The sequence below is a fragment of the Rhinopithecus roxellana genome, chromosome 7, assembly GCF_007565055.1.
Source record: "Rhinopithecus roxellana isolate Shanxi Qingling chromosome 7, ASM756505v1, whole genome shotgun sequence".
Taxonomy (NCBI): domain Eukaryota; kingdom Metazoa; phylum Chordata; class Mammalia; order Primates; family Cercopithecidae; genus Rhinopithecus; species Rhinopithecus roxellana.
The window spans coordinates 78,864,258-78,891,690 of NC_044555.1; the positions used below are offsets into that span (position 1 = coordinate 78,864,258).

The following is a 27,433-nucleotide window of genomic DNA, read 5'->3' on the forward strand; positions in this document are numbered from 1 at the left end:
GGAATCAGGACAGAATTCAGGGGACTTTGGGTTTGAGCACAAAGGCACATTAACATGCTAAGTAATATGGCCCATGTCACTTTAACTCTCTGGGTATTAGTCCTGTTGTGGTATGATGTTGATAGTCAGATGATAGTTAAGCATTACATTTGAATTGCACTTGTCTGTAAGAAACTTGGAATTAGGCAAAAAAGATTACAGGTGCTCTTTTAGTGTAGTGCTGGGCATGGCATCGTATTTTCTAGGCTATTTCACCCATCAGTAGAGGCAGAGATGAGCTAGTAGAATTTTATCTAATAGAAATTCAAATAATTTCTGTCCAAAGAGCAGATAACCATAAAGGTTACTGTTTGTGAACTCTATTGGACATTAGCCAGTTTTTAGAAAAATCTAACCCAGCAAACTTATCCTAACATTGCTTGTAAATACCCCATTTCTCAAATGCTCTTTGGTCTGGTTTTAACATTTTACTGTTTTTTCATCAATTAATAAGTTAATTTTCGGACTTGTGCTAATTTTGTATTTGCCTAAGAGTCATGATTTTATCCTTTTGAAAACTATGATTTAAGAGTGTTTAGATAGTGTAAAACCTTTTCTGGAATCTTTGCCTCTGCTTCCTTCAGATGACAAAACAGTGATTTCATTGAACTGATACTGCTACCGGGCACTTGGTGCTTCTTGTGCCAGGGAGTCAGTAGGCAAAGAAGGGGGTTGCTGTACTACCTGGGGTGATTGATTCTGACTACTTAGAGGAAAGTGAGTTACTAGTACATAGTGAGGGTAAGGAGAAATATGTTCAGAATGCAGGAGATCCTCTGGGTTACCTCTTAGAGAGCCCACATTTGGTATACCCATGCCATCTGATAAAAGTCACTGAAACTATAGTGACTCAATCCAGATATGACTGCTAATGTCCCAGACCCTTAAGGATCTATAGTAGGGTTTTTCAGAACACACTTTAGAAAATGTTTATCTAGTGCAATTCCTTCATTGTTATAGACTCAAAACCTACTTAAGTTTTGATAGTGATTTTTATCTAACTGGGTAATATTAGGTTCCTTAGTTCTATCTCTAAGCCTTCCATACACCCAAATAACTCCCTAATAAATATTAACTATTCAGTTATTCATTGAACAAATACAATATTGATTAAACATCTACTAAATACCAGGCACAGGTCTAGATCCTGAGAATACAATAATGAACCAGGTTCCAATTTCTCACTTAGAGCTGTCCTTCATGTGTGTTTGTGTGTGTGCGTGTGTGTATGTGTGTGTGTTAGAGAGAATAAACACATAAAAATGTCAATTGTAAGAAAGTATCAAATGCCATGACAAATATAAGGTAGAAATGAGAAATAGAGAGAAATGATTGGGAGGTGCTAGTTTATACAAGATGGTCAGAGAAGTCTTCTCTGATAAGAAGGCATTTGAGCAGAGGCCTGAATTAAATGAGTGAATAAGCCCTGTATGTATCTAGAGCAGGGATTGGCAACGTACTGCCTGTGGGCCAAATCTGGTCTGCTACCTGCTTTTGTAAATAAAGTTTTATTGGTGCACAGCCACACCCACTTGTTTATTTAATGTGTGTGTGACTGCTTTCATGCTATAATAGCAGAGTTGAGTAGTTGTAGCAGAGATTGTATGGCTTGTGAAGCCTAAATCATTTACTACCTGGCTATTTACAGAAAACTTTTGCCGACCTCCTGGTATTGGAAAAGAGGGTGCCAGGTAGAGGAATTGGCTAGTGCAAAGGACCTGTGGTGGAATTGTGCTTGGCATGTTTAAGCACTGGTAAGGTGGCCACTATGCTTGGAGGGAGAAGGTATGGCAGAGCATGATGGGAGTTCATGTGGTTAGATCATGTGGCCAAAGTGAGGACTCTGTGGCTTGTTCTCTGAGTAATATCGGGAGGCATTGAAGATTAAAACAGTGACATTATCTGGTTTGTGTCTAAAAAGCAACTTTCTGGCTCTTGTCTTCCTTTTACCTCTTCTCCCTTCCCTACTACCCTGCCCCTAAATATTTCTCCTCAAGAAGCAGAAATAGTATAAGAAATGATTATTCGTTGAATTTGATTAACTCTTGGTTAGTCCTGATCCTTGCACGTGAAGGGTCTCCTTGCCCTTGGTTTCATCATTTTTGAGGACCTGGAGCTTCTAATGAGGCTTCAGTCTGTATGAGGACTGACCAAATTGTCTGTTCCATGAGCAGCCCTGGGTCCTACTGCAAGAGGGCCAGTGTGGTACACACTTCACAAAGAGCACCCTAGAGCTTTGCACTCCTCTTTGAAGCTACATTTACCTGCTTATGAATCATTTGTGCCAAAGCGATAATGTCCTTTCTAAATGCTAGCTCGTAGTCTAAAAACATCTAATACACACTTCCATCATCTTGGGAAACTATATATTGTTATTTTTAAACTGCATTTGCACCCAGAGTAGAAATAGTGCCTCTTTTCTCATGTGGGAGCATGTGTAACAAAGCAAACATCATTTTCCCTCCTTCAAAAATAAAAATAAACACCTTTTGAAGTGGAATTTTGTTGGTCTTTTTTTCAACCCCTGTATCTTTTGGGCCAATGAATCACACAAGATCTTGACTCTGAAGATGTTATTAATACTGCATGAACAATTTCAAGTTATTTCTCTTAAGCATTTTCAACAGAAACATTCTGGGCTCTCTTTTGCCATTTATATTGTCATTCGTGAGCATGGATCAGTGGTACCATGACCTTTTAATTTCCAGGTTTTTCTTTTCTTAGTGTGGATATAGTGAAAGTGCATGCAGTCTGAGGAGTTAAGAAACAAGTTGTGCTGGATGTTCAAACTCTAATATGATAGGGGATCTTGGGCAAGGAGTTTAATTCATGGAGCTTCTGTTTATCTGTTGATCAAAGGGTGTGTATTGACTCTTTGTGATCTGAGCACCTTGGATTGTTGTTAGAATCAAATGCTGTCATAGGCATTAAACATGTTGATATTTTGAAAACACTATGTAAATATGAAGTTGTAGCGTTATCTTTAATTCTTCTACTTTGTGATCTATGAAAAAGTACATTGCTTGAATCATTCAAATTATACTTTAAAAAAAAACCCAAATTGGTGAAAACAAGAAAAGGTTCAAAGCAGAGGTTGAAAGATTAAAAAAGAATTTCTGGCAGATATATGGTTTAGATTCATCCCACAAATTGGTTTTAGGCTTAAAATGCATAAACCCTAAAAAAATTCTGAATAGATTTTTTTATTTTCCAAAGCTGTGAATCATATGATATGGAATTTTGTGCTGTGTTTTGGTTAGAACCTTCTTATTTGGTATTAATGGAGTAAGTGAAATGTAAAATGATACTCATTTAATCTTTATTGGAAATTTTGCTTTTAGAATTTGGCAGTCCTGTTCAGTGGCATAGATGAGGAGCTTAAAGCTAGCACTGCTTGGAAGGATTTTTAAAAATCTACAGCCAGTCTGGTTTGTAGCATTGGTTTAGGGCCAAGTTATTTGAGAATGCCCATAAAGAGTCTCAAGCCTTAAGTCATCCCTATGTGTTTTTAAAACCAAATGGTAGGAAATGAAAAATGTTTAAAAGACAAATCCTCCAGTAATCCATTATCTGAAAAAATGGTGGCAGTAGTTAGTTACCTTCTGTAATTTCTGGGTTGGGGAAAACTTATGTAACTTTTTCAGTAGGCACAGCATATCCTCCTTCACCAATGTTTTTCTAACGATAGTAATAACATCCATTGGGAATTTGAGCTTTGGCAGGCATGCGGATAACCAGTGGAAACATAGCCACTTTCTCCCAAAAGCTTCCAATCTAATGAAAACAGATAAGAAGGTCTCTTCCTCAGAGCCATAATTTTACTTTTGAACTATTTTCCCTGAAATACTATCACAAAACAAAAATGTCCCAAATAAAATCCCCAGTAACATTATAACGAATTAATCTGTTTCACCAGCATATGTGGTACTCAAAATATTTTCTCTGAGATTTCATCTTATTTATTTTATATAACCCACATTGGTGCATTTAAGAGTTTATTTCACTGAATGTAGGCTAGAATCAGAGAAAAGTCAAGAAGTCCTCTTGCCATCCAAAATGCCTTTGCCTACTTTAGTGGCTGGCAGATATGTTTTGGTGTGAATCTATTCTCCATTTTCTAATGGGGGGACTGTATCTCCCTCCACAATTATATGGCACACACATTGATTAAACATAATCAATTGTCTTGGGATTTTCTCCCTAATGTGCCTGCCCACTCTGCCATATACTGCATTGGGGTTCTTCCTGGGATACTTATGGGGTTAGGCTCATCTTTGGGAGGCATGTTAGCCTCAATTTTACTGTTTTGCAGAGGAAGGAAAAGAATTGAGAATAAATACTTCACCTTATTTGTTTGGAAAGGAATGACCAATAAGACAGAAACAGTATTTTAAAAATGATGCAAAAAGCATGTCATTGAACTTGACAAGGCTAGACATTGTAAAGCTTCTTGCCCGGTGGATAACCAGTACTATTCATAACAATAATTATTTTATTATCTTTCAGTTATTGATAATTTAATTTGTATTAGACACCATGCTAATGGCTTTAGCTGCATCTTTTTTTCAGTCAGTTCTCTTGAAACTCTATGAAACAACTATTCAGAAAAGTCAGGTAATTTATCCAAGGTCACACTGTTGATAGTGGCTGAGCTAGTCTCCCTATCTCCAAAGTGGTTAAAGGTGGTAGCTAAAAGCTCTCGTAAAGCTAAAAGTGGTGGCTTCTAAGCACTCTGCAATATTCCTCTATATGAAAATTATTCAATATTTGAATAGGTTTAAAAGGCCATAAACATTGTCTTACGAATCCATATCTTCCTCAGAATACTGATTAATATCTTTGGTTAAGGAAAATCTACAGGAGTCAACACGAGTTACCTCTACTTCACAGGGGCTTTCATAATTTTTCTTTCATCTTGGAACTCCATTCTTGACAAAGTCAGGATGGGTAGCTGAATGGGTTGGTCACTTAAGTTTTGTTTCACCTTAAGATTTTATGCTTCCTCGGTGCTCTTGGTATTTTATTTTATTTTATTATGTTATGTTGTATGTTATGTTATGTTATGTTATGTTATGTTATGTTATGTTATGTTATGTTATTTTTTGATGGAGTCTTGCTCTGTCGCCAGGCTGGAATGCAGTGGTGCGATCTCAGCTCACGGGCACCTCCACCTCCCGGGTTCAAGCAATTCTCTTGCCTCAGCCTCCCAAGTAGTTGGGACTATGGGAGCGTGCCACCATGCCCAGCTAATTTTTTTGTATTTTTAGTAGAGACGGGGTTTCACCATGTTGGCCAGGATGGTCGTGATCTCATGACCTTGTGATCTGCCTGCCTCAACTTCCCAAAGTGCTGGGATTACAGGCATAAGCCACCATGCCTGGCCTCACAATGCTACTAATACTTCCATTTCTCTGTTTCTACAATGAGAAGAACATATTTTTTCTTTCTTCATGGAGATACTAACGCATCAATAATATAATAGTTGTATAAGTGCTTCAAACTTATGAGGAAGACCAGATGCAAAAATCCAAGTTATCATTGTGATTTAAACAATCTACCTTTTGGAAGATGGCCAAATAGGAACAGCTCCAGTCTGCAGCTCCCAACGAGACTAACACAGAAGGTGGGTGATTTCTGCATTTCCAACTGAGGTACCCGGCCCATCTCATTGGGACTGGTTAGACAGCAGGTGCAGCCCATGGAGGGTGAGCCGAAGCAGGGTGGGGTGTTGCCTCACCCGGGAAGCACAAGGGGTCAGGGAACTCCCTCCCCTAGCCAATGGAAGCCGTGAGGGACTGTGCCGTGAGGAATGGTGCATTCCAGCCCAGATACTATGCTTTCCCACGGTCTTCACAACCCACAGACCAGGAGATTCCCTCAGGTGCCTACACCACCAGGGCCCTGGGTTTCAAGCACTAAACTGGGCGGCCATTTGGGCAGACACCAAGCTAGCTATAGGAGTTTTTTTTTCGTACTCCAGTGGTGCCTGGAATGCCAGCAAGACAGAATAGTTCACTCCACTGGAAAGGAGGCTGAAGCCAGGGAGCCAAGTGGTCTAGCTCAGCAGATCCCACCCCCACGGAGCCCGGCAAGCTAAGATCCACTGGCTTGAAATTCTCAGTGCCAGCACAGCAGTCTGAAGTTGACCTGGGACACACGAGCTTGGTGTGGGGAGGAGTGTCCACCATTCCTGAGGCTTGAGTAGGCAATTTTCCCCTCACAGTGTAAACAAAGCCACAGGGAAGTTTGAACTGGGTAGAGCCCACCACACCTCAACAAAGCCGCTGTAGCCAGACTGCCTCTCTAGATTCCTCCTCTTTGGGCAGCTAATCTCTGAAAGAAAGGCAGCAACCTCAGTAATGGGCTTATAGATAAAACTCCCACCCTCCCTGGAACACAGCACCTGGGGGAAGGGGTGGCTGTGGGCGCAGCTTCAGCAGAATTAAATGTTCCTGCCTGCTGGCTCTGAAGAGAGCAGTGGATCTCCCAGCACAGCGCTCGAGCTCTGCTAAGGGACAGACTGCCTTCTCAAGTGGGTCCCTGACCTTGGTGTCTCCTGACTGGGAGACACCTCCCACCAGGGGTCGACAGCCACCTCATGCTGAAGAGCTCCAGCTGGCATCTGGCAGGTGCCCCTCTGGGATGAAGCTTCCAGAGGAAGGAACAGGCAGCAATCTTTGCTGTTCTGCAGCCTCTGCTGGTGATACCCAGGCAAACAGGGTCTGGAGTGACCTCCAGGAAACTCCAGCAGATGTGCAGCAGAGAGGCCTGACTGTTAGAAGGACAACTAACAAACAGAAAGGAATAGCATCAACATCAACAAAAAGGATGTCCACACAGAAACCCCATCCAAAGGTCACCAACACCAAAGACCAGAGGTAGATAAATCCAATAAGATGAAGAAAAAACAGTGCAAAAAAGCTGAAAATTCTGAAAAACAGAACACCTTTTCTCCTCCAAAGGATCACAACTCCTTGCCAGCAAGGGAACAAAACTGGATGAAGAATGAGTTTGACGAATTGACAGAGGTAGGCTTCAGAAGGCGGGTAATAACAAACTCCCCCGAGCTAAAGGAGCATGTTCTAACCCAATGCAAGGAAGGTAAGAGCCTTGAAAAAAGGTTAGAGGAATTGCTAACTAGAATAACCAGTTTAGAGAAGAATATAAATGACCTGATGGAGCTGAAAAACACAGCATGAGAACTTTGTGAAGTATACACAAGCATCAATAGCCAAAGCAATCAAGTAGAAGAAAGGACATCAGAGATTGAAGATCAACTTAATGAAATAAAGGGTGACGAAAAGATTAGAGAAAAAAAAATGAAAAAAAAAAAAAACAAAACAAAACTGAACAAAGCCTCCAAGAAATATGGGACTATGTGAAAAGACCAAACCTACGTTTGATTGTTGTACCTGAAATTGACAGGGAGAATGGAACCAAGTTGGAAAACACTCTTGAGGATATCATCCAGGAGAACTTCTCCAATCTAGCAAGGCAGGCCAACATTCAAATTCAGGAAATACAGAGAACACCACAAAGATACTCCTCGAGAAGAGCAACCCCAAGACACATAATCATCAGATTCACCAAGGTTGAAATGAAGGAAAAAATGTTAAGGGCAGCCAGAGAGAAAGGTTGGGTTACCCACAAAGGGAAGCCCATCAGACTAACAGCGGATCTCTCCAAAGAAACCCTACAAACCAGAAGAGAGTGGGGGCCAATGTTCACCATGCTTAAAGAAAAGAATTTTCAATCCAGAATTTCGTATCCAGCCAAACTAAGCTTCATAAGTGAAGGAAAAATAAAATCCTTTACAGACAAGCAAATGCTGAGAGATTTTGTCACCACCAGGCCTGCCTTACAAGAGCTCCTGAAGGAAGCCCTAAACATGGAAAGGAACAGCCGGTAGCAGTCACTGCAAAAACATACCAAATTGTAAAGTTATATAAGTTAATTGGTGGCTTCTGAATGGTTACCCTTAAGTTTCATTTTTTTTTTTCTGTAATATAGGCATTTACAAGAAATAGTCCAAGTTAAATTTTGCTTATGTTCACAAATCAAGCAAGGTTAAGATCATTTATGAGGTCTAACTGGCTTTGTCTTCCCAAGGATTCTTCAGGCCTGGTCTCCATTTACTTTAACTGGGCACATACTCTAAAAGTAAAATTGTTTGTTTAAAAGTTCAGTTTCTCTTTTTGATGAGACAGGTCTTCAGGCAAATTATTGCCTTCTGGTATTTATTTTAAACATTTTTATTGAAATACAGTAGATATACATAAAATAATATTAAAATACTTTATACTCATTTCTCAAAATAAACATGTTAAAATGTTTAATTTAAAAATGAAACGATGGATCCTTTTCAACACAATATTGGAAGTTCTGGCCAGGGCAATCAGGCAAGAGAAAGAAATAACGGGTATTCAAACAGGAAGAGAGGAAGTCAAATTGTTTCTGTTTGCAGCTGACATGATTGTATATTTAGAAAACCCCATCATCTCAGCCCAAAATCTCCTTAAGCTGATAAGCAACTTCAGCAAAATCTCAGGATACAAAATCAATGTGCAAAAATCACAAGCATTCCTATACATCAATAATAGACAAACAGAGTCAAATGATGAATTAACTCCCATTGACAATTGCTACAAAGAGAATAAAATACCTAGGAATACAACTTACAAGGGATGTGAAGGACCTCTTCAAGGAGAACTACAAACCACTGCTCAAGGAAATTAGAGAGGACACAAATGGAAAAACATTCCATGCTCATGGATTGAAAGAATCAATATCATGAAAATGGCCATACTGCCCAAAGTAGTTCATAGATTCAATGCTATCCCCATCAAGCTACCATTGACTTTCTTCACAGAATTAGAAAAACCTAGTTTAAGTTTCATATGGAACCAAAAAAGAGCCCATATAGCCAAGACAATCCTAACCAAAAAGAACAAAGCGGGAGGCATCACACTACCTGACTTCAAACTATGCTACAAGGCTACAGTAACCATAACAGCTACTGGTACCAAAACAGAGCTATAGACCAATGGAACAGAACACAGGCCTCAGAAATAACACTACACATCTACAACCAGCTGACCTTTGACAAACCTGACAAAAACAAGAAATGGGGAAAGGATTCCCCATTTAATAAATGGTGTTGGGAAAACTAGCTAGCCACATGTAGAAAGCTGAATCTGGATCCCTTCCTTACACCTTATACAAAAGTTAATTCAAGATGGATTAAAGACTTAAATGTTAGACCTAAAACCATAAAAACCCCAGAAGAAAACCTAGGCAATACCATTCAGGACATAGGCATAGGCAAAGACTTCATGACTAAAACACCAACAGCAATGGCAACAAAAGCCAAAATTGACAAATGGGATCTAATTAAACTAAAGAGCTCCTACACAGCAAAAGAAAATATCACCAGAGTTAACAGGCAACCTACAGAATGGGAGAAAATTTTTGCAATCTATCCATCTGACAAAGGGCTAATATCCAGAATCTACAAAGAACTTAAACTAATTTACAAGAAAAAAATCAAACAACCCCATCAAAAAGTGGGCAAAGGATATGAACAGACACTTCTCAAAAGAAGACATTTATGCAGCCAACAAACATGAAAAAAGCTCCTCATCACTGGTCATTAGAGAAATGCAGATCAAAATCACAATGAGATATCATCTCATACCAGTTAGAATGGCAATCATTAAAATATCAGGAAACAACAGATGCTTGAGAGGATGTGGAGAAATGGGAACACTTTTACACTGTTGGTGGTAGTGTAAATTATTTCAACCATTGTGGAAGACAGTGTGGTGATTCCTCAAGGATCTAGAACCAGAAATACCATTTGACCCAGCAATCCCATTACTGGGTATATACCCAAAGGATTATAAATAATTCTGCTCTAAAGATACATGCACACATATGTTTATTGCAGCACTATTTACAATAGCCAAGACTTGGAACTAACCCAAATGCCCATCAATGATAGACTGGATAAAGAAAATGTGGCACATATACACCATGGAGTACTATGCAGCCATAAAAAAGGATGCGTTCATGTCCTTTGCAGGGACATGGATGAAGCTGGAAACCATCATTCTCAGCAAACTAACACAGGAACAGAAAACCAAACACCACATGTTCTCACTTACAAGTGGGAGTTGAACAATGAGAATACATGGACACAGGGCGGGGAACATTACACACCAGGACCTGTCAGGGGGTCGGGGGCTAGGGGAAGGATAGCATTAGGAGAAATACCTAGTGTCGTTCATGTGTTGATGGGTGCAGAAAACCACCATGGCACGTGTATACCTATGTAACAAACCACGTTCTGCACATGTATCCCAGAACTTAAAGTATAATAATAAAAATTTTCAAATAAAAACTTAAATATCTACATTTTAATTCAAAAATGAAAATGAAAGCCTCTAGAGAAGTTTGTGGCACACTTAGCTTTATTGAAATTGAACAAATGCTTTTTAAAATAACCCCTTGTACAGCACATGTAAAATTTAATTATTTCCTTATATTTTTACAGGTTGTCTTTTATCTGAGTAAGCAAAAATACGTCTTTTTTTTTTCTTACTTAAAACATGTAGCCAGAATTCAAACCACGTAGCTCTGGTACCAAAAAGGCAACGGGTTATGAAAATCACAGTACAATTTTAAAATTCTTTAAGTTAGTTAAGGATATTTAAAACAATGTTCACTTATATTGACAGTAGAAATCATGGATCAGTTGACATTAGGACTAGTAGTTACACCTACAATGAGAGCAGAAATGGAAAGTTCAAGCTGACCTGAGCTACACTGTTCAGGACACACCATCTCCATAAATACTGTAGCTGAGTAGCTGCAATGGCTAGTCACAGTTGGGCAATTAAAGTCACATGTAAATATAGCCAAAGCAAAAATATATATATAGTACACTAACTTGGATATTAAAATAAAGTGGGCATTTATTAAGAGGGTACACTATCAAATTAATTACACAATGCACAATTTAACTTTCAAAATTTTATCTTGGAAAGAAAAATATTTAAAATGCACACCTATGTGGACAGTAAGTAGAAATTTTTCTGTCATTGGTGTTTATTTTGTCATTGTTATTTACTGGATAAGTAGAAATAATTTACGACCCACAAAAGGATTTCTCAAGTGAAACACTAATTACAGACATTGTAAAGAACATAGCTTAGGAGGCTTGTTTTAAAAACGAGGCAGCATTTTCCTGAAAAAGTTTGGTCCTTGACTCACTATAGGCTAGTCACTATGGTCAGATGGTTAAGCATTTTTGAAGTGTGTGTGTGTTTGTGTGTGTGTGTGTGTGTGTGTATAGCTAACTTTTCAGTACCAGAATTAGTCAAAGCCAAACCAAACCAAAAGGACCAAAAGGCAAACAGCCCTTGAGAACTTGACCCCGCATATCGTGTCTTATTGATGCACATATCATGTCTGACTGAAAGAACAATGCTAAAGACTATAGAAGGGAATTAACGTTCCCGTGATTCTGCAGCCCCTCAATTTTGTACAGTTTTCTTCATCACCCATATAACTTGTCTTTTTTTCTTGTAGGTGCCAGGAAACCCACCCCCATGACCCTCCCTCCCCCCTCCCTCAATCTTCTCCTCTGTCAAAGTGTTATAAAGACAATTTCACTGTGTATTTACAAGCACAACACTGAGGCAATAAGGTCCCAGGGTCTGTAGGGCACATCTATTTCTTGTGGACATCTTCATGCCGAATGATTTTGTATGTGATCCAGTAAAAGATGTTGAAAATGAGGAAGGCCAATGGGAAGGCAGCTCGAGATATCGTGTCAATCCTTTTTGCCCGGTCCACAAACTTCTTCTTGATGGCATCTGCATCTTTTGGGGGTTGTGGGAGCGGGTTGGCAGGTGTGGCCTTGACAGCTGTTCCATCTTTCACTTGGAGGCAGTGACCCATTCCATAACCACTAAAATTAAAACGACTTTCACGAGTAACGTCTTCTTCCTGACAGAATAAAGACAGAGGAAGCACAGATTGGTTGTCAGTCAAGTTAGATGGAAGATGCTTAAAATTCTTTAGACGTAAAAGGATAAATCACAGTTAACTGGTGGTGTGGGAGGCTTTTGGAATAGGGAGTTCTCTTTCAAGTTCAACTCCATTATTCATGGAACAGATACAGTTCATTAACTTTTCAGACTGAGAAATTAAGGGTAAGAATAATGACTCTGTGGTCATTTTAATTAATTAATAAACAAAAACACCTACATTATATTCAGTACTGACTTTTCCAAAATCTAGTTTATTAATCCCTAGATGTGAATAGAGATTTTAAAGCAGTTCTCCAAATCCCAATGTTGCACTGTAAATCTATCAGGAGGACCATTCATTCATTCATTCATTCATTCATTCAGAAAACATTTACTGAGCCTGTGCTGTGTCCCTGGCCCTAAGGAACTTATAGTATTGTTGTTCATTCACAGCGCAATTCCTCCATTAACATTAGGTTTAATGTTGATGTTACATCTAAGATGAGCCCCTTAAATATATACCTGTTCCCCCTCCAGTCCTCTAGTTCATCTCTTTTATATAGCAGAGATTAAATATTCATTAATAATTTTTCCAGTGTTGATTTTTAACATTGATTATTTGGCTGGTGAACCATTTCTACCATATTTAAATGTGTCATTTTAGCTGATATCAGTGATATTTGTATTGATTATTTCTACATAAATTAGATAAAAGCCTGAAAAATTGTATTTATTCCTCGGTATAAAGGACAAATAGCCTTAGAGACAAATGTATGGGATCTGGGTTTGTGTTTGGGTCAAAGGAGGGGGTCAAATGGTGGGGTTGAAAAGGTGGGATTGAAATGACTTAGCTGTAAACAGCCATCAATTGAATTATCTTCTTCTGTAACTAGATTACTGCCTTCCACAATAATATGCAACTCCTCTGAGTCACCAGAGGCACTGAACTCTTTATCTTGCCAGAAAATAATAATGGTTATGTTTCCCAAAAGACATGGAAACTTGGTATTAATTTTATTTCATTAATGCTTACTGCATGTCAGTAGTGTCTTCAGCCACATATAAAAGGTATACTAAATGAAGGACTTATAATGTGAATGACAGCCTAAGTATAACTCAGATGGTACAACAAGGATAATTTGTACCTTGTGTACTTAAATGAGTTTTTTAAGTTCAACAGCAGATCTCTGGAGAGATAAGGAAGGTGAGAAGAGCTATTTCAGTTAATTACACTTCATTATGTGCAAAATGGGGAGTGAAAGAGCATGTAACAGTTTAAAGAGTGGTGCAAGGACTTCAGAATAGGTAGAATAGATTATAGGATACATGCTCAGATGGGCAGCTGCAGAACCTGGAAGGCAGAACAGATTTGCTTCTATGTGGCTCATTTAGCTAGATTAGTGTAGTAACCAGGTGCCACCTCCCTTTGTGGGAGACACATGCAGCCTGAAAATGGAGAGTTCAACAGAGTCCTTGAGGCTTTTGATTTATCGACATTGCCCATTGTGATACAGTATCTCTGGTGAAGCCAGCCCTAAACATGGCTGAACATTCCATTGCAACCTGGCAATGGCTTGGAATTTGAGCTGGAGAGATAGCAATTGTGAATAATTGCCAAATATTCCATGTCATCCTTCACCATGTAAATTTGATCTCTTGGAAAATCAGGCTGAAAAACAGAAACCTCATTTGCTTGATACATTACTAGAATTTATTAATGAATGCACCTAGTGCTTCCAATAAAAAACATTAATTATAACCTTTATCATTATTATTTTTTGAGACAGAGTCTCACTCTGTTGCTCAGGCTGGGGTGGACTGGCGTGATCATGGCTCACTGCAGTCTCGACATCCTGGGTTCAAGTGATCCTCCCCGCTCAGACCCCTGAGTAGCTGGGACTACAAGTGTAAGCCACCATGCCCAGCTAATTTTTTGTTTAACTTCTTGTAGAGATGGGGTCCCACTATGTTGCTAAGGCTGGTCTCAAACTCCTGGGCTCATGTGATTTTCCTGCCTTGGCCTAGTTGTAACCTTTAATCAGACCAATGTATCACAAAAATCCGTCCAAAGCTCTTTAAAAAGTAACTGTAAAACTACTACTTTATAAAGCCATCTTTCCATACTTTTATTTATATGGGATTGTCCTACACAAGTTGGCTAAAGGCACTCTGTCTCATTTCTTAACAAAAATATAATAAAGGATTTTTAATTCAACCATTAATTGTTGAGTGTTGCCTCTGTGACAGGCATTGTACTAGGTGCTGGGAGACAATTGATGAAGTTGGACAAGGGCTCTATCTGCATGGAGCTTTCAGAATCTGGCAGAAGGGGCCAAACTAAAGGTATTATCATATAAGGAAGTCAGCAAACAAAATCCAGCCTAACATCGGAGTACTTCCATGTGCTTAGCTATATAAACTCGATAATGAAGACTTAAGTGGGACTCAGATTCAAATATTAAATCTGTTTTCTTTGCCTTAAAATATGAATGATATATTTTATGGATGCAAAAGTTTTAAATAAGTGAAGCCTTTCAAAATGTGGAATAACCAGATTAATTATTACAGTGTCATCAGTGTCCTCATAACTATCTGAAGACTTACTTAGTGCTTAGCAAGAAAAGGAAGCACATACAAGTCATTAGGAGGAGGGGACTTGTTATAGGCAGTCTTGGACTTCCCAGCTACTACTAATTGGTAATTAGATCTCAACCAGTGTGAAGTAGAAATGATGCCAATTGGTTTCGTAAAGAGAGATCTGCTCTGGGAATTTGGATATTTCTGTTCTGTGCCTGCTCCAAGGCTTATAAGCTGTGTTGACCTTAGGCAAGCTACTTATTCTTTCACAGCCTCAGGGACCTCATGCCAAAAATGTCAAGGCTGAGCTGGGATCTGTGGGTTTCAGCTTTGGCTGCTGGGGAACCATGTATTTGTATAGATACAAATACATGTATGCCTGCCTCCCCTCCCAGCCCCTTCTAAACCAGTCTCTGGGGATGAGAACTTAGGATCTATTTTTTTTAAAGATCCAGTGACTCTAATGTAAAATGTTGGAAACCACTGGTCTAGATGAGTTCTGATGTCCATCTCTAAAATGTACAACCTATTCTGTATTTCTAAGTCTAAAATTACTATTCAAATAGAAACAACCCCTCAAAATACCTTTCTCCTTATCTGCTCAAATTTACTGTGCTGTTTTTTCCTTTGCATATCTGCAGAATCTTGCAAATTACAGTTCTCACCTCTATAAACCTTTAGAAACTCATGATGAAGCATATAGTTCACTGCCTCAGTAAGATAATGTTCTTTTAAATTCTGAAGCCCCTAAAGAAATAGAAAGGGTATGTAGGTAGTAAACTGCTTTTAGCACACAAAACAAAAGGAAACTTAAATATACATGTCCACATGTCTTTTCAGACTGACTCATTCATTTAATTTCTGTAGTCTTTCATCACATACTGTGAATGGACAGCTGAAAAGATTAACTCATTCAACTAACTAACAGAGCTAGAATAGAAGGATGCCAGGTTAGAATCTCATTATAGTGTACATCGTCATGAAAACTGTGGGGGCTTAATAAACGTTTGCTGAATAATGAACAAAAGGGAATTTTAAGAGAGTTTTCCCTATGCTTGAAAATACTTTCCTCATTTATTCAACACTATTTCAAATTATGCTTCTGAGCATAGTTATAGCTAATTTAATCAATTCTTTAAAATTCTCTGCCACAAAAATAAAACTGTTGTGGGTAAAAATTATCCATTTAAGTTTTTATATGTAGGAGGTATGAATGCTAGTTTAAGGGTCTTCTTATTTACCATTATGATGCATTCAATGCCTTTTAAATATAGAACTTTATGGTATTCACATCAAAGGAGATGGTTTTGATTCTGAAAACATAACTGCAACCAATTTGAATTGTTTTGTGTTATAATAAATGACTAATTGCCTTTCTAGCAGGTTCAGAATAAAATGTTACGGTAATATGACAAGATTCCTATATGAAATCAGCTTGAGTCATGGATAAACTGAAACTAAAATAAAGAACAATCTGTGGCCACAACTGAGTTGAGCATATTTACAGGTAGAGTCAGTTAGGTCCTTCCAGTAAGGAAAGACTTAATTTTAGGCATATATTCTCCATTTCTTCTGATTATCCAGGAACTCAATTAGTTAATTATCCATCATCTTCCATCTTTAGTAACTGAGCAATAAACACTTCTAGCTGACCCTCTTTTGTTATTCACTGATTAAATTCTCACAGAAAATGAATCATCCAGTCAAGGTTACAATATATGCAATTTTTATATCCCACTTTGATAAGATCTCCTTAATCCTGTCTGCTGTATAAAGCACTGCCATGGCACTATGCAATTTGCTTGAAATTTATTATCTAATTTTATTTATTTTATGCATCAGCTTTACTTATTGTAAAATTTGCTCATTCCTGTGTTTAGAATAATTCTTGTCTAGATGTAAAATTGGACCTAAAGCTCACCGGAATTGCATTGTAGTGAATTGTTGGTCATAAGCAAATGATTTCAATATAATTAAAGAACCTGGCACTTGAAAAGATTTTAACAGAGTCTATATTTGTAATTTTTCTTTTAGTCTTGAGATAGGAGGAAGTAAAAGGACTCCTAAATATTGGGATGGGGACAATCTTTCCATCGCATTTCTCACCCAGATTTTTTGATTTGACTGGTCCTCCTTTCTGTTGGAACAGGAAATTTCTTAGTTGGAACTGAAGGTTGCAGTGAGTCTTACTCAATGCAAGGACATAATGGACTCTCCAGTCTGTCTTAGGAAAACGTATGTGTCCGAACACAGTGGGTTTTCTTCTTCTTCTTTTTTTTTTTTTTTATTATACTTTATGTTCTAGGGTACGTGTGCACAACGTGCAGGTTTGTTACATATGTATACATGTGCCATGTTGGTGTGCTGCACCCATTAACTCGTCATATCTCCTAATGCTATCCCCCCCTTCCCCCACCCCCCAACAGGCCCTGGTGTGTGATGTTCCCCTTCCTGTGTCCAAGTGATCTCATTGTTAAATTCCCACCTATGAGTGAGAACATGTGGTGTTTGGTTTTCTGTTCTTGTGATAGAGTGCTGAGAATGATGGTTTCAAGCTGCATCCGTGTCCCTACAAAGGACAAGAACTCATCCTTTTTTATGGCTGCATAGTATTCCATGGTGTATGTGTGCCACATTTTCTTAATCCAGTCTATCTTTGATGGACATTTGGGTTGGTTCCAAGTCTTTGCTATTGTGAATAGTGGTGCAATAAACATGTGTGCATATGTCTTTATAGCAGCATGACTTATAATCCTTTGGGTATATACCCAGTAATGGGATGACTGGGTCAAATGGTATTTCTAGTTCTAGATCCTTGAGGAATCGCCACACTGTCTTCCACAATGGTTGAACTAGTTTACAATCCCACCAACAGTGGAAGTGTTCCTATTTCTGCACATCCTCTCCAGCACCTATTGTTTCCTGACTTTTTAATGATTGCCATTCTAACTGGTATGAGATGGTATCTCATTGTGGTTTTGATTTGCATTTCTCTGATGGCTAGTGATGACAAGCATTTTTTTCATGTGTCTGCTGCCTGCATAAATGTCTTCTTTTGAGAAGTGTCTGTTCATATCCTTTGCCCACTTTTTGATGGGGTTTTTTTTTCTTGTAAGTTTGTTTGAGTTCTTTGTAGGTTCTGGCTATTAGCCCTTTGTCAGATAAGTAGATTGCAAAAATTTTTGCCCGTTCTGTAGGTTGCCTGTTCACTCTGATGGTAGTTTCTTTTGCTGTGCAGAAGCTCTTTAGTTTAATTACATCCCATTTGTTAGAAAAAAACTACTTTAAAGTTCATATGGAACCAAAAAAGAGCCCACATTGCCAAGACAATCCTAAGTCAAAAGAACAAGGTGGAGGCATCATGCTACCTGACTTCAAACTATACTACAAGGCTACAGTAACCAAAACAGCATGGTACTGGTACCAAAACAGAGATATAGACCAATGGCACAGTAAGTTTTCACTGAAAAAGTCTCCCAAGCAAATGATGGTTGAATGATGCTTAATCACAGACCCGGTAATTTCTGTCACCTGGATATAAGAGGAATGGCCTTGGGAAATTTTCTTCAACTCTTAGGGCTTCAATTTCCTTCTTTGTATAGTGGGTACTTTGGGAATAGACATGAATAATAAATGGATAGCATTTATTAAGAGTCTGTACCATTCACTTAAAACCATGGTCAGTCCTATTACTGAATTGACCCTTCAAGTCACATATTTCCTGGGGAAACCGAGGCCAAGAAAAGTTATGTGGCTTCCTATAGTCATAGTGCTAATAAATATTGAAGCTGAGATTCAAATCAAGGTCTGTCTGATTCTAAAACCAATTCCAAAGTCTCTGGTGTTTGATTTGTGTATGTTTTTGCCCCTATCAAATCCCAAATGGCTTCCATTCAAGATTATGGATGAAGAATCTGACTGAGCTTTGCAGAACAACAAAGTTGAAATAAACTAAACCAAATATAGCCCCTTGTTGCTTAATGACGTGTGCTGAAATGAGTTAAAACTATCAAAGTGTCATTTTGGGCAGATTGTGAAAGGCAATTTTTCCAAAAGAAAAACATGTCAATGCATTCTCTCTTTTTCAGTGCAGCATATTTTTATCACTGATTTTTAAAGAAGGAACTGCCAGGATTTATTTCTTGAGCAATTGCCATTCTTTTTTTTTTTTTTTGAGATAGAGTTTTTCTTTTGTCACCCAGGTTGGAATGCAGTGGTACGATCTCGTTTCATTGCAACCTCCGCCTCCTGGGTTCAAGTGATTCTCCTGCTTCAGTCTCCCGAGTAGCTGGGATTACAGGTGCCCACCACCACGCCCAGCTAATTTTTGTATTTTTGGTAGAGACAGGGTTTCACCATTTTGGCCAGGCTGGTCTCAAACTCCTGACTTCCGGTGATGCACCCGTTTCAGCCTCCCAAAGTGCTAGGATTACAGGTGTGAGCCACCATGCCTGGCTTATTTCTCATATTTTTAACACATATTTATTGAGTACCTATTGTGTGCCAGGTATGTGGTAGAGTTACAGCAATGAACAAGAATACAGAAGTCTCTGAATTTTTTGGAATTTACATTCTAGAGGGGGAAACAGTAACAAGTAAACAAATTATACACACACATACACAAACATATTTATACATATACACATCTATATACATATACCAATGCATATACACACAAGACACACACCCAGATAATAATGGGTGCTTTGGGAAAAAAAAACGTTAAGGTAAGAGACTTAAGATAGGCGAGTGGTATAGAAGGGAGTGTTTTAGATTGAGTGGTTGGAAAAGGCTTGCAGAGATGTCAGGCACTGCTATGTGCTGGGGAGCCAGTGGAGAGCAAAATAGATTTGATTCTTGCCTTCAAGGCGTTTGCAACCTTGAGATGAAGGGAAACAATAAAGTAATCACATGAATACATAATTACTAACTATGATAAGGGCTCTGAAGGAAAATTATAAGATGCTATGAGAGCTTACTAAATGGGGTCCTGGTCTAATCTGACAGATAAGAGAAGCTTATCCCCCAGGAAGTGATATTTCATTAAGAGATTTGAAAAATGAGAGGCATTAAAGAGATGAAGGCAGGGTTTGGCAATGTCTGAGATAGGAGGGTTTGCTGCAATTGAGGGCTGGAATACAGGGGGAATGTGGGGTGAGACAATGTTTCAGAAATGAACCAGGGGCTACATCATATAGGGCCTTGTAAACCAGTGTCTGATGGAGCTTTATTTTGAGAACCAAGGGGAGCCATTGCGGGCTTTTAATGGGAATTGCATGACATTACCAGATTAGCATATTGAAATAAATCACTTTGGTTACCATGTGGATGACTGCCTAGAGGAAGGCAAAAGTGAATCCAGGAAGTTAGAAAGCTACAGCAATGGTCCAGATGAGAGATGATAATGATTTGGACTTAATGGGTGGTGGTGTAGGTGGAGAGCGATGTGCCAACAGGAGACATAGAGGGGCAATCAACAGGTCTTAGAGATGGATTGGAAATTGTCAAGGTTAACCTCCAGCTTAAAGCACTAGATAGATATTAATGCCATTCAATGAGAAAGAAGACACCAAAAGAGGATCACATTAAGTTTGGGGAAAACAATATGATTGAGGTGCACTTGAGACGTTCATATAGGTACATGGGGTAAGTGATTGCAATGGACAGTCTCTAACTCACAGAGAGATCTCAGCTGGAGGCATACACTTGGTTATATTTTAATGCATGACTGGTAGTCTTTTCAACCCCAAACTGTTTGCAAGACAAAAAATACTGAAGGTGACTTACGCTAAAATCAGCCATTAGCCAATACAGTTAAAATTATTCTTTTAAATACTTTTCAAGTTTTACCCAGATAAGGCAATACTTGTAAATAATTTTGGATTCAGAATAAATCTTTGCTCTGATGCTGAGGATAAAATGAAATTATAAGTATCATTCTGCATGTCAGCTAAGTATTCCAAAGAAAGCTTTATGGAGTACTCATGGTTTGGGTCATCTGGTGGGATCCCCTACACTCATCCTGCACGGCCCTCTCAAACTGGTCTGTGGATAGCATAGTGGCATGCTGGCAAGGCAAAGAGAAGAGAAGCAGTTCCCACTTCTTTCTCCTCTGCATGCTTCCATATGTCATATAGTAGTCACAGACTATATTATATTGTGTTTGCCAAAGATAGCCACAACAATATCTCCCATTCCATATGCTTTTTCTTAACAATATTATCATTGACACTCTTTCCATTGAGACATGGGGTCTATTTCCCCTCCACTTGAATCTCAGTGGGCTTGTGACTTGCTCCTAATCAACAGAATTTGGTGGAAGTGACACTAAGTAACTTCTAAGTCTAGGTCATAAAAAGTGATGAAGCTCCAATCCTGGTGTGCTTGGAACCATGAGCCACCATGTCTGACTGCCCTGAGACCACCATGCTGTGAAGAACTCAAAGTAGCCCATGTGGAGAAATCACATGGAAAAGCCCTGTAAGTACATGAAGAGAGAATGATGCCTGGCCAACTCCCAGCTATTCCAGCCCCAGCTACTGTCTGACTGCACCAAAAGGAGAGACCCCGAACCACAACTGCCTAACTGAGATCTTCCCAAATTGTTGACACACAGAAAGTGTGAGAGATAATGAACTGCTTGTTATTGTTTTAAGCCACTAAGATGTTGGATGATTTATTATGCAGTAATAGGTAGCTACACAGATAATTGATGCTGTATCAAAAAGTGAAATGTTGTGGCTTTATCTTTGGGACCAGGCAGCAGACCGAAGCTGGAAGGACCTCAAGGAGGTTGTTGGAAGGCTGGGAGGAAAGAAAGGCAATTGCTGTTGAAAGATGGAGGATGGGGAAAAGTTTACCAACATTGCTTCCTGTGGTAACATGGAAAATAGAAAATAGAAAATATACTTAATAAAACCTCATCATCTACCTAAGGAGATTTCCAGATAGAGCACTAAGGTTACTGCTTGGCTTTTAGCTGCTGATACCAAACTGAGAGAGGACAAAGCACTGAAGAACAGGCTATTAAGTATCCAAGTAGAAGTTGGAGGAAATGTAAAGGATCCAGAATAAGTCTTTTCTGCCTTCAAAGGGTCCTCAAATCAGAACAGGCCTGAGGGGAAAAACCATATACAGGGTGGGACTGTAAGATTCTTTGTTAAAACCTGAGAAATATCTAAAGCAGCACCTTATAAGCTCTTTCAGACAGACAATAGGTCTTATAAGGATCATAAGAACATGCCTTATAGATTCTCTCCTCTAAACAATAAGCTTCTATGAATATTAAGGGTGCTGGGCCACACAGCATACTCACAGGGAGCCTAAGATAACAAGGGCTTATAATTGACAAATAATAATTGTATATATTTATGGAGTATAATGTAGTGTTTTGTTGTGGAATGATTAACTCAAGGTAATTAACATATCCATTACTTCACATACTAATCATTTTTTTGTGGTGAGAACATTTAAAATCTATTAGCAATTTTGAAATGTACATTATTATTAACTGTAGTCAGCGTGCTATGCAATACATCTCTAAAACGTAATCCTCCTAACTAAAACGGGGTTTATCTTGAAAATATTTGTGAGTATAGCTCTTGTCTAATGAAGTGGATTATAAATTTATACATAAGCCCCAACAGTATTTTTTTTTTTTTTTTTTTGAGACAGGGTCACACTCTGTCACCAAGGCTGGAAGTGCAGTGCCATGATCATGGCTCACTGCAGCCTCGACTACCCAGACTCAAGTGATCCTCCTGCCTCAGCCTCCCAAGGTGGACGGGTCATGCGCCACCACGTCTGGCTAATTTTTTTGTAGAGATGGGGGTCTCACTGTATTGCCCAGGCTGTTCTCAAACTCCTGGACTCAAGCAATCCTCCCATCTTGGTCTCCCAAAATGCTGGAATTACAGGCATGAGCCACCATGCCCAGCCCTGCCCGCAACAGTTTTTAAGGAATTGTATGTTTGGACTGAAAACAACAAATATAATATAAAATGAAAGGAGGTCTTTAGACTCCTAATCTTTTAAAGACAATAAATAGACTAAAAAGGTTACTCAGCTGCAAACAAGTGCCCCTTCTTATAGAAAAAGAAAGATGTTTCAAATAGCAGAATAAGAGTCCAGAGAGCAGACCCAAAGACTAGAGAGGACAACCAAGGAATATATCCCCCAAACAAGGATCTTCCAACATGGACCTTTCTAGGTCTCAGAATTCCTATTAACCAGTGACTGCTATGTGCCTCTTGTTCCCCCTATTTTTGAATGGAAGAGTCTATAACAGTTATCCTCTGTATATCTCCATATTGTCTGTTGAGTAAGTGGAGCAGATACCTTGTCTCTTTAGTTCCCAGGTTTTCATATTTAACTGTATCCAAAATGCTTAACCTGAGATGCTTCATTTGACTTACATGATGAGATCCTGAGTTTTGAGCTATATTTACATTTTTAAATATATTTTAATGGACACATAATTGTACATGTTTATGAGGTACAGTGTGGTATTTTGATACATGTGTACAATGTGTAATGATCAAATCAAGTTAATTAGTATATAAATCACCTCAAAACTTAATCACTTTGTTGTGTTGATAACATTCAAAATCCTCTCTTCTAGCTCTTTGAAAAAAATACAATAAATTATTGTTTACTGTAGTGTTATAGAATACTAAAACCTGTTCTTCTTATGTAGCTGTACTTTTGTATCTGTTAATCAAACTCTCCCTATTCCTCACTCCTTTCTACCCTTCTCTTCCTCTAGTAACCACTATTCTGCCCTCTACCTCTACGAGATCTACTTTTTTAGCCCCCAAAAATGAGTGAGAAATTTTAGTATTTCTCTTTTTCTGCCTGACTTATTTCCCTTAACATAATGTCCTCCAGACTCATCCATGTTGCTATGAATGACAGGATTTGATTTTTTAAGACTGAATAGTACTCCATTATATATGAATACTACATTTTCTTTATCCATTTATCTGTTGATGGATATGTATGTTGATTTTATGTCTTGTCTTTTGTAAATAGTGCTGCAGTAAATATGGGAGTGCCGCTATCTCTTTAACATACTGTTTTCCTTTCCGTTGGATATATTGGATATAGACCCAGTATTGGGATTGCTGGATTATATGGTAGTTCTATTTTTAGCTTTTTGAGCTATACTGTTTTCCATAATGGCTGTATTAATATACATTGCCACCAACAGTATATAAGAGTTCCCTTTCTTCTGCACTTTTGCTAGCATTTGTTATTTTTTGTCTTTTTGATAATGGCCATTCTAACTGGGGTGAGATATCTCATTGTGATTTTGATTTGCTTTTCTCTGATGACTAGTGATGTTGAGCATTCTTTCGTATACCTATTGGTCATTTGTATGTCTTCTTTTGAGAAATGTCTATTCAGATACTTTTTCCATTTTTAAATTGGATTATTTGGATTTTTTGCTGTTTAGTTGTTTGAACCCCTTGTATATTTTGATATTGATCCCTTATTGGATGAAGAGTTTGAAAGTATCTTCTCCTGTTCTTCAGGAGAACTACATTTTAGTTCAATACCTGTAATCAATGTTTCACCCATTGAAGTCTTTTATAGGTAATTATTCCCCCTTACCCAGAAAAGAAAATAAAACACCAATAACAAAAAACAAACAGCTTTCTGTTTTCCTATTCCTGTAGGTGTGCATTTAATATTGGTGGTCTTGGAAAAGGGAGTGAACATGTTTTGCATGTGGGAGGGATGTGAATTGTGAGGGGAGAGGGTGGACTGTGGCAAAATGTATTTGTCAAAGATGGCCACAACAATATATCTCATTCACATGGTTTCTTCATTGTGACTTTGAAGCTCCTCCTACTGAGAGTTAGGGGTCTATGTCCCCTCCCTTTGAATCTGGACAGGCTTGTGTTTGTTTGTAAGTATTAGAATGAAGTGAAGATGACACTGTATGACTTCCAATGTTAGTTCATAAAAGGCAATGCAGCTCTGCCCTGTTCACTGGTACACTTGGGCCTGGAGTCTTGGGACACCATATGAAAAATCCAACTACCCTGAGGCTGCCATGCTGTGAGGAAGTCAAGCCACATGGAAAGGCTATGTGTAGGCACTCTAATGAGCAGTCTTAGTCTTAGAGTTTTCCTAGCCTAGGCACCAGACGTGTGAACAAACAAGTCTACATACTAACTCCTAGCTGTCAAGTAACCATGTGTCTTTAAATCATCTGAGCTAATATGTCAGACATCATGTAGTAGAGACAAGTCATCCCTACTCTGCCTTTTACAAATTCCTGAGCATAGTAAGATGGTTGTTTTGTGCCAATAAGTTTGAGGTGGTTTAGTCAGCACAGTGTAACTGGAATAGGCTACTTGAGTCATCATTGTGCCAAATATTACACTTTCAATAGCTAGTTATCTAAACCTAGAATTCCTGGCATAAAGTAAGATAAATATTACAAATATATGGGATTGGATGTGTTCCTGATTGACCACTGGTTGGCTTTTCAAATTTAAAAGTAGGACTAAAAATGCCAATCTAAGTACAGTGTTGGTGAAAACTGCTCTGTAAGCCATGCTAGGTAAACTGGCTAGTGGCTCTCTGTGCAGTGAGCTGCCTGTATCTTCTCTTAGTCACCTGAGATATGGCATCACTGCCTAAGGCTCCAATATCCACCCTACTGTAGGAATCATATCCCTGAAGAACTAGCAGCACCATAATGTAATGTTGTATTGATAGAGAATGTAACTTCTGCTTGAAAAATAAACATCTTGACTTCGTCTCAGTAATGATACATCAGCAGGAAACCAATGTCATACCTGATGACTTTCTCAGGGGTACCATTTCAGAGAATCACATTTACTCATCACCCTATCTCTTTCTGTTATAAAACCAAACACAAGTATGCTTCCTTTCAAAATAAGTATCTGAACCATATAAAAGCAATAAATCAGTGGATGATTTCTTTGAAATTGGATTCATAACTGAGTAGTCTAATGCATGCTCAAAAGATTCTTGATAAATCCTTGTTTATTGACTGATGAATTTTTTTTTACTTTACAGAAGGATCTTCCAGTTGCTAGTAAATCCAAGCTCACCTAATTCATGATGTACTCCATATAAAGTGATTAATACTTAACCTTTTCTATAATATATGCATTCCACAGAGTTGAATGTACTCATAACTATATACAACTCTATGACATAAACTTAGAAAGATGGTCTCTACAAATAAATATTAGAGCAGGCTTATACATAGGTAAGGATTGTGAATGAATACAATCAAAACCTGACCTGGTTAGAAAAGTGAGCCTGTGTCCTATAAAGTAGTTTACTTATTTCAATTTAAAATGATCAGTGAGAGGTAAAACTGTGTGTAGGAATATATATAAGAATTAAGCCCAGGTAAAGGACTTGATAGCTACTTTTTTTTTTTTTTTTTAACTTTCTTAAGTAAGAAATTGGCAGAAGGATAAAAGAAGAGTGAAATGGCAGAAGTATCTCTTGGATGTGACTGACCCTGCTTCTCTCACCTTGATGCACTGAAAGCTTCTCTCTGTACCCAAGTCCTCCACTTGGAGGGTGCCCACAGTTACACTGACCTCATCTGTCAATCCATTCAATTTATTGACCATCAGCAGTAATGTTGAATAAAGCAGCTCCTATTATAGGGCAGGCACTGGACTTGGCTCTGGAAGCACATAATTAACATCTACTTCTAAACTTTGGTCACCTCAGGTTTGTTGTTGCTTTTTTTGAAGGGGGCATAAATAACGAAATAGAGTATAATAGGAGGCATATTTTTGAGATATGTACAAAGGTTTATTGGGGTTCAGTTTAGCCTGAAGTCTCCAGAGTTGGTGAAGGTATTGACGGTAACACTGCTGAGACATACAAGGTGATGTGCAAATCATCCATGATTCTCCTATTCTGAAAAAGACTTTTTAGTTACCTGGTGGTTTTAGGTATTAATTTCCATTTTTCTTTTTATTATTTTCTTTAACATTGCTTCCCATTCATATTAAAGGATAGGTGCCCAAGGACTGTGGGTTTTGGTAGCTGATTTCCACTATTATCTTTGCTCACCAGAGGGTGAGCTCCTGGGAAGCATGTCAAAATTAACTCTGTAGCCCTATTCTCTAGTACATTGCCTGATTCCTAATCATTACTCAATAATTGTGTTTGGAGTGATCCTCTTAATTCTAAGTAAGGACACAGAAAAGTCGTGCTCCCTGGGGGAAGGGAGAGGACAGCAGTTGTCTCCTGGCAGGTAACTCTCTCTTTACCAATTGTAGTCCTTTCTGCAGCCTCTGGCTCAATCTTTTCCCTCAAAGAACTTCCATCCTGTTCCACTCACTTTAAATAGCCTGGATATTGCAGAGGAACAGGGGAAATCACTGGGCTAGAATCTGAAAGGCTTTGGTTGAATTCACATCTTTACTATAACCTAGATGCGTGAGTTGGGACAGTCCCTCAATTTTTTTTTTTTCTCTCTTCAAATTCCTCATCTTTAAAATGAAGAGATAGGACATTTGGCCATTTTCTGAATTTGTGGGTATGGGACTATAATGCTGGCTAGTATGTTGCCTTGAGACTAATCTCTAGCTGGTTGATATATTTAAGATTTTTCTTCCCAACCAGGGAGTAGACACGTGCAAATAAGGGTTTTATTGTCTTCTTTCTACCCCTGCCCTGAGACCTTCTGACAGGGTCAGCTTGGTGAGTGTGCACACTATACAGTCACACAGTGCCCAGTGCTTAGAAGGGTCCTGTGCTTGCTTAATGCTCTGCTATAG

At 38.5% G+C, this 27,433-nt stretch overlaps 1 protein-coding gene across 5 annotated transcripts in view; it reads right to left on the reverse strand.

Annotated features, from left to right (window-relative positions):
• Positions 1-10,490: 10,490 nt before the first annotated feature.
• GLRA2 (glycine receptor alpha 2) overlaps positions 10,491-27,433 on the reverse strand; it is a 232,155-nt gene continuing 215,212 nt past the window's right edge. The window contains exon 9 of one of the 5 annotated variants that reach the window (XM_010375483.2): positions 10,491-12,048. In XM_010375483.2, the coding sequence (XP_010373785.1) occupies positions 11,770-12,048 (279 nt within the window). In that variant the 3' untranslated portion in view covers positions 10,491-11,769. The remainder of the gene's footprint in view (positions 12,049-27,433) is intronic. The other 4 variants (XM_010375487.2, XM_010375486.2, XM_010375484.2 and 1 more) reach the window with 4 other exon arrangements.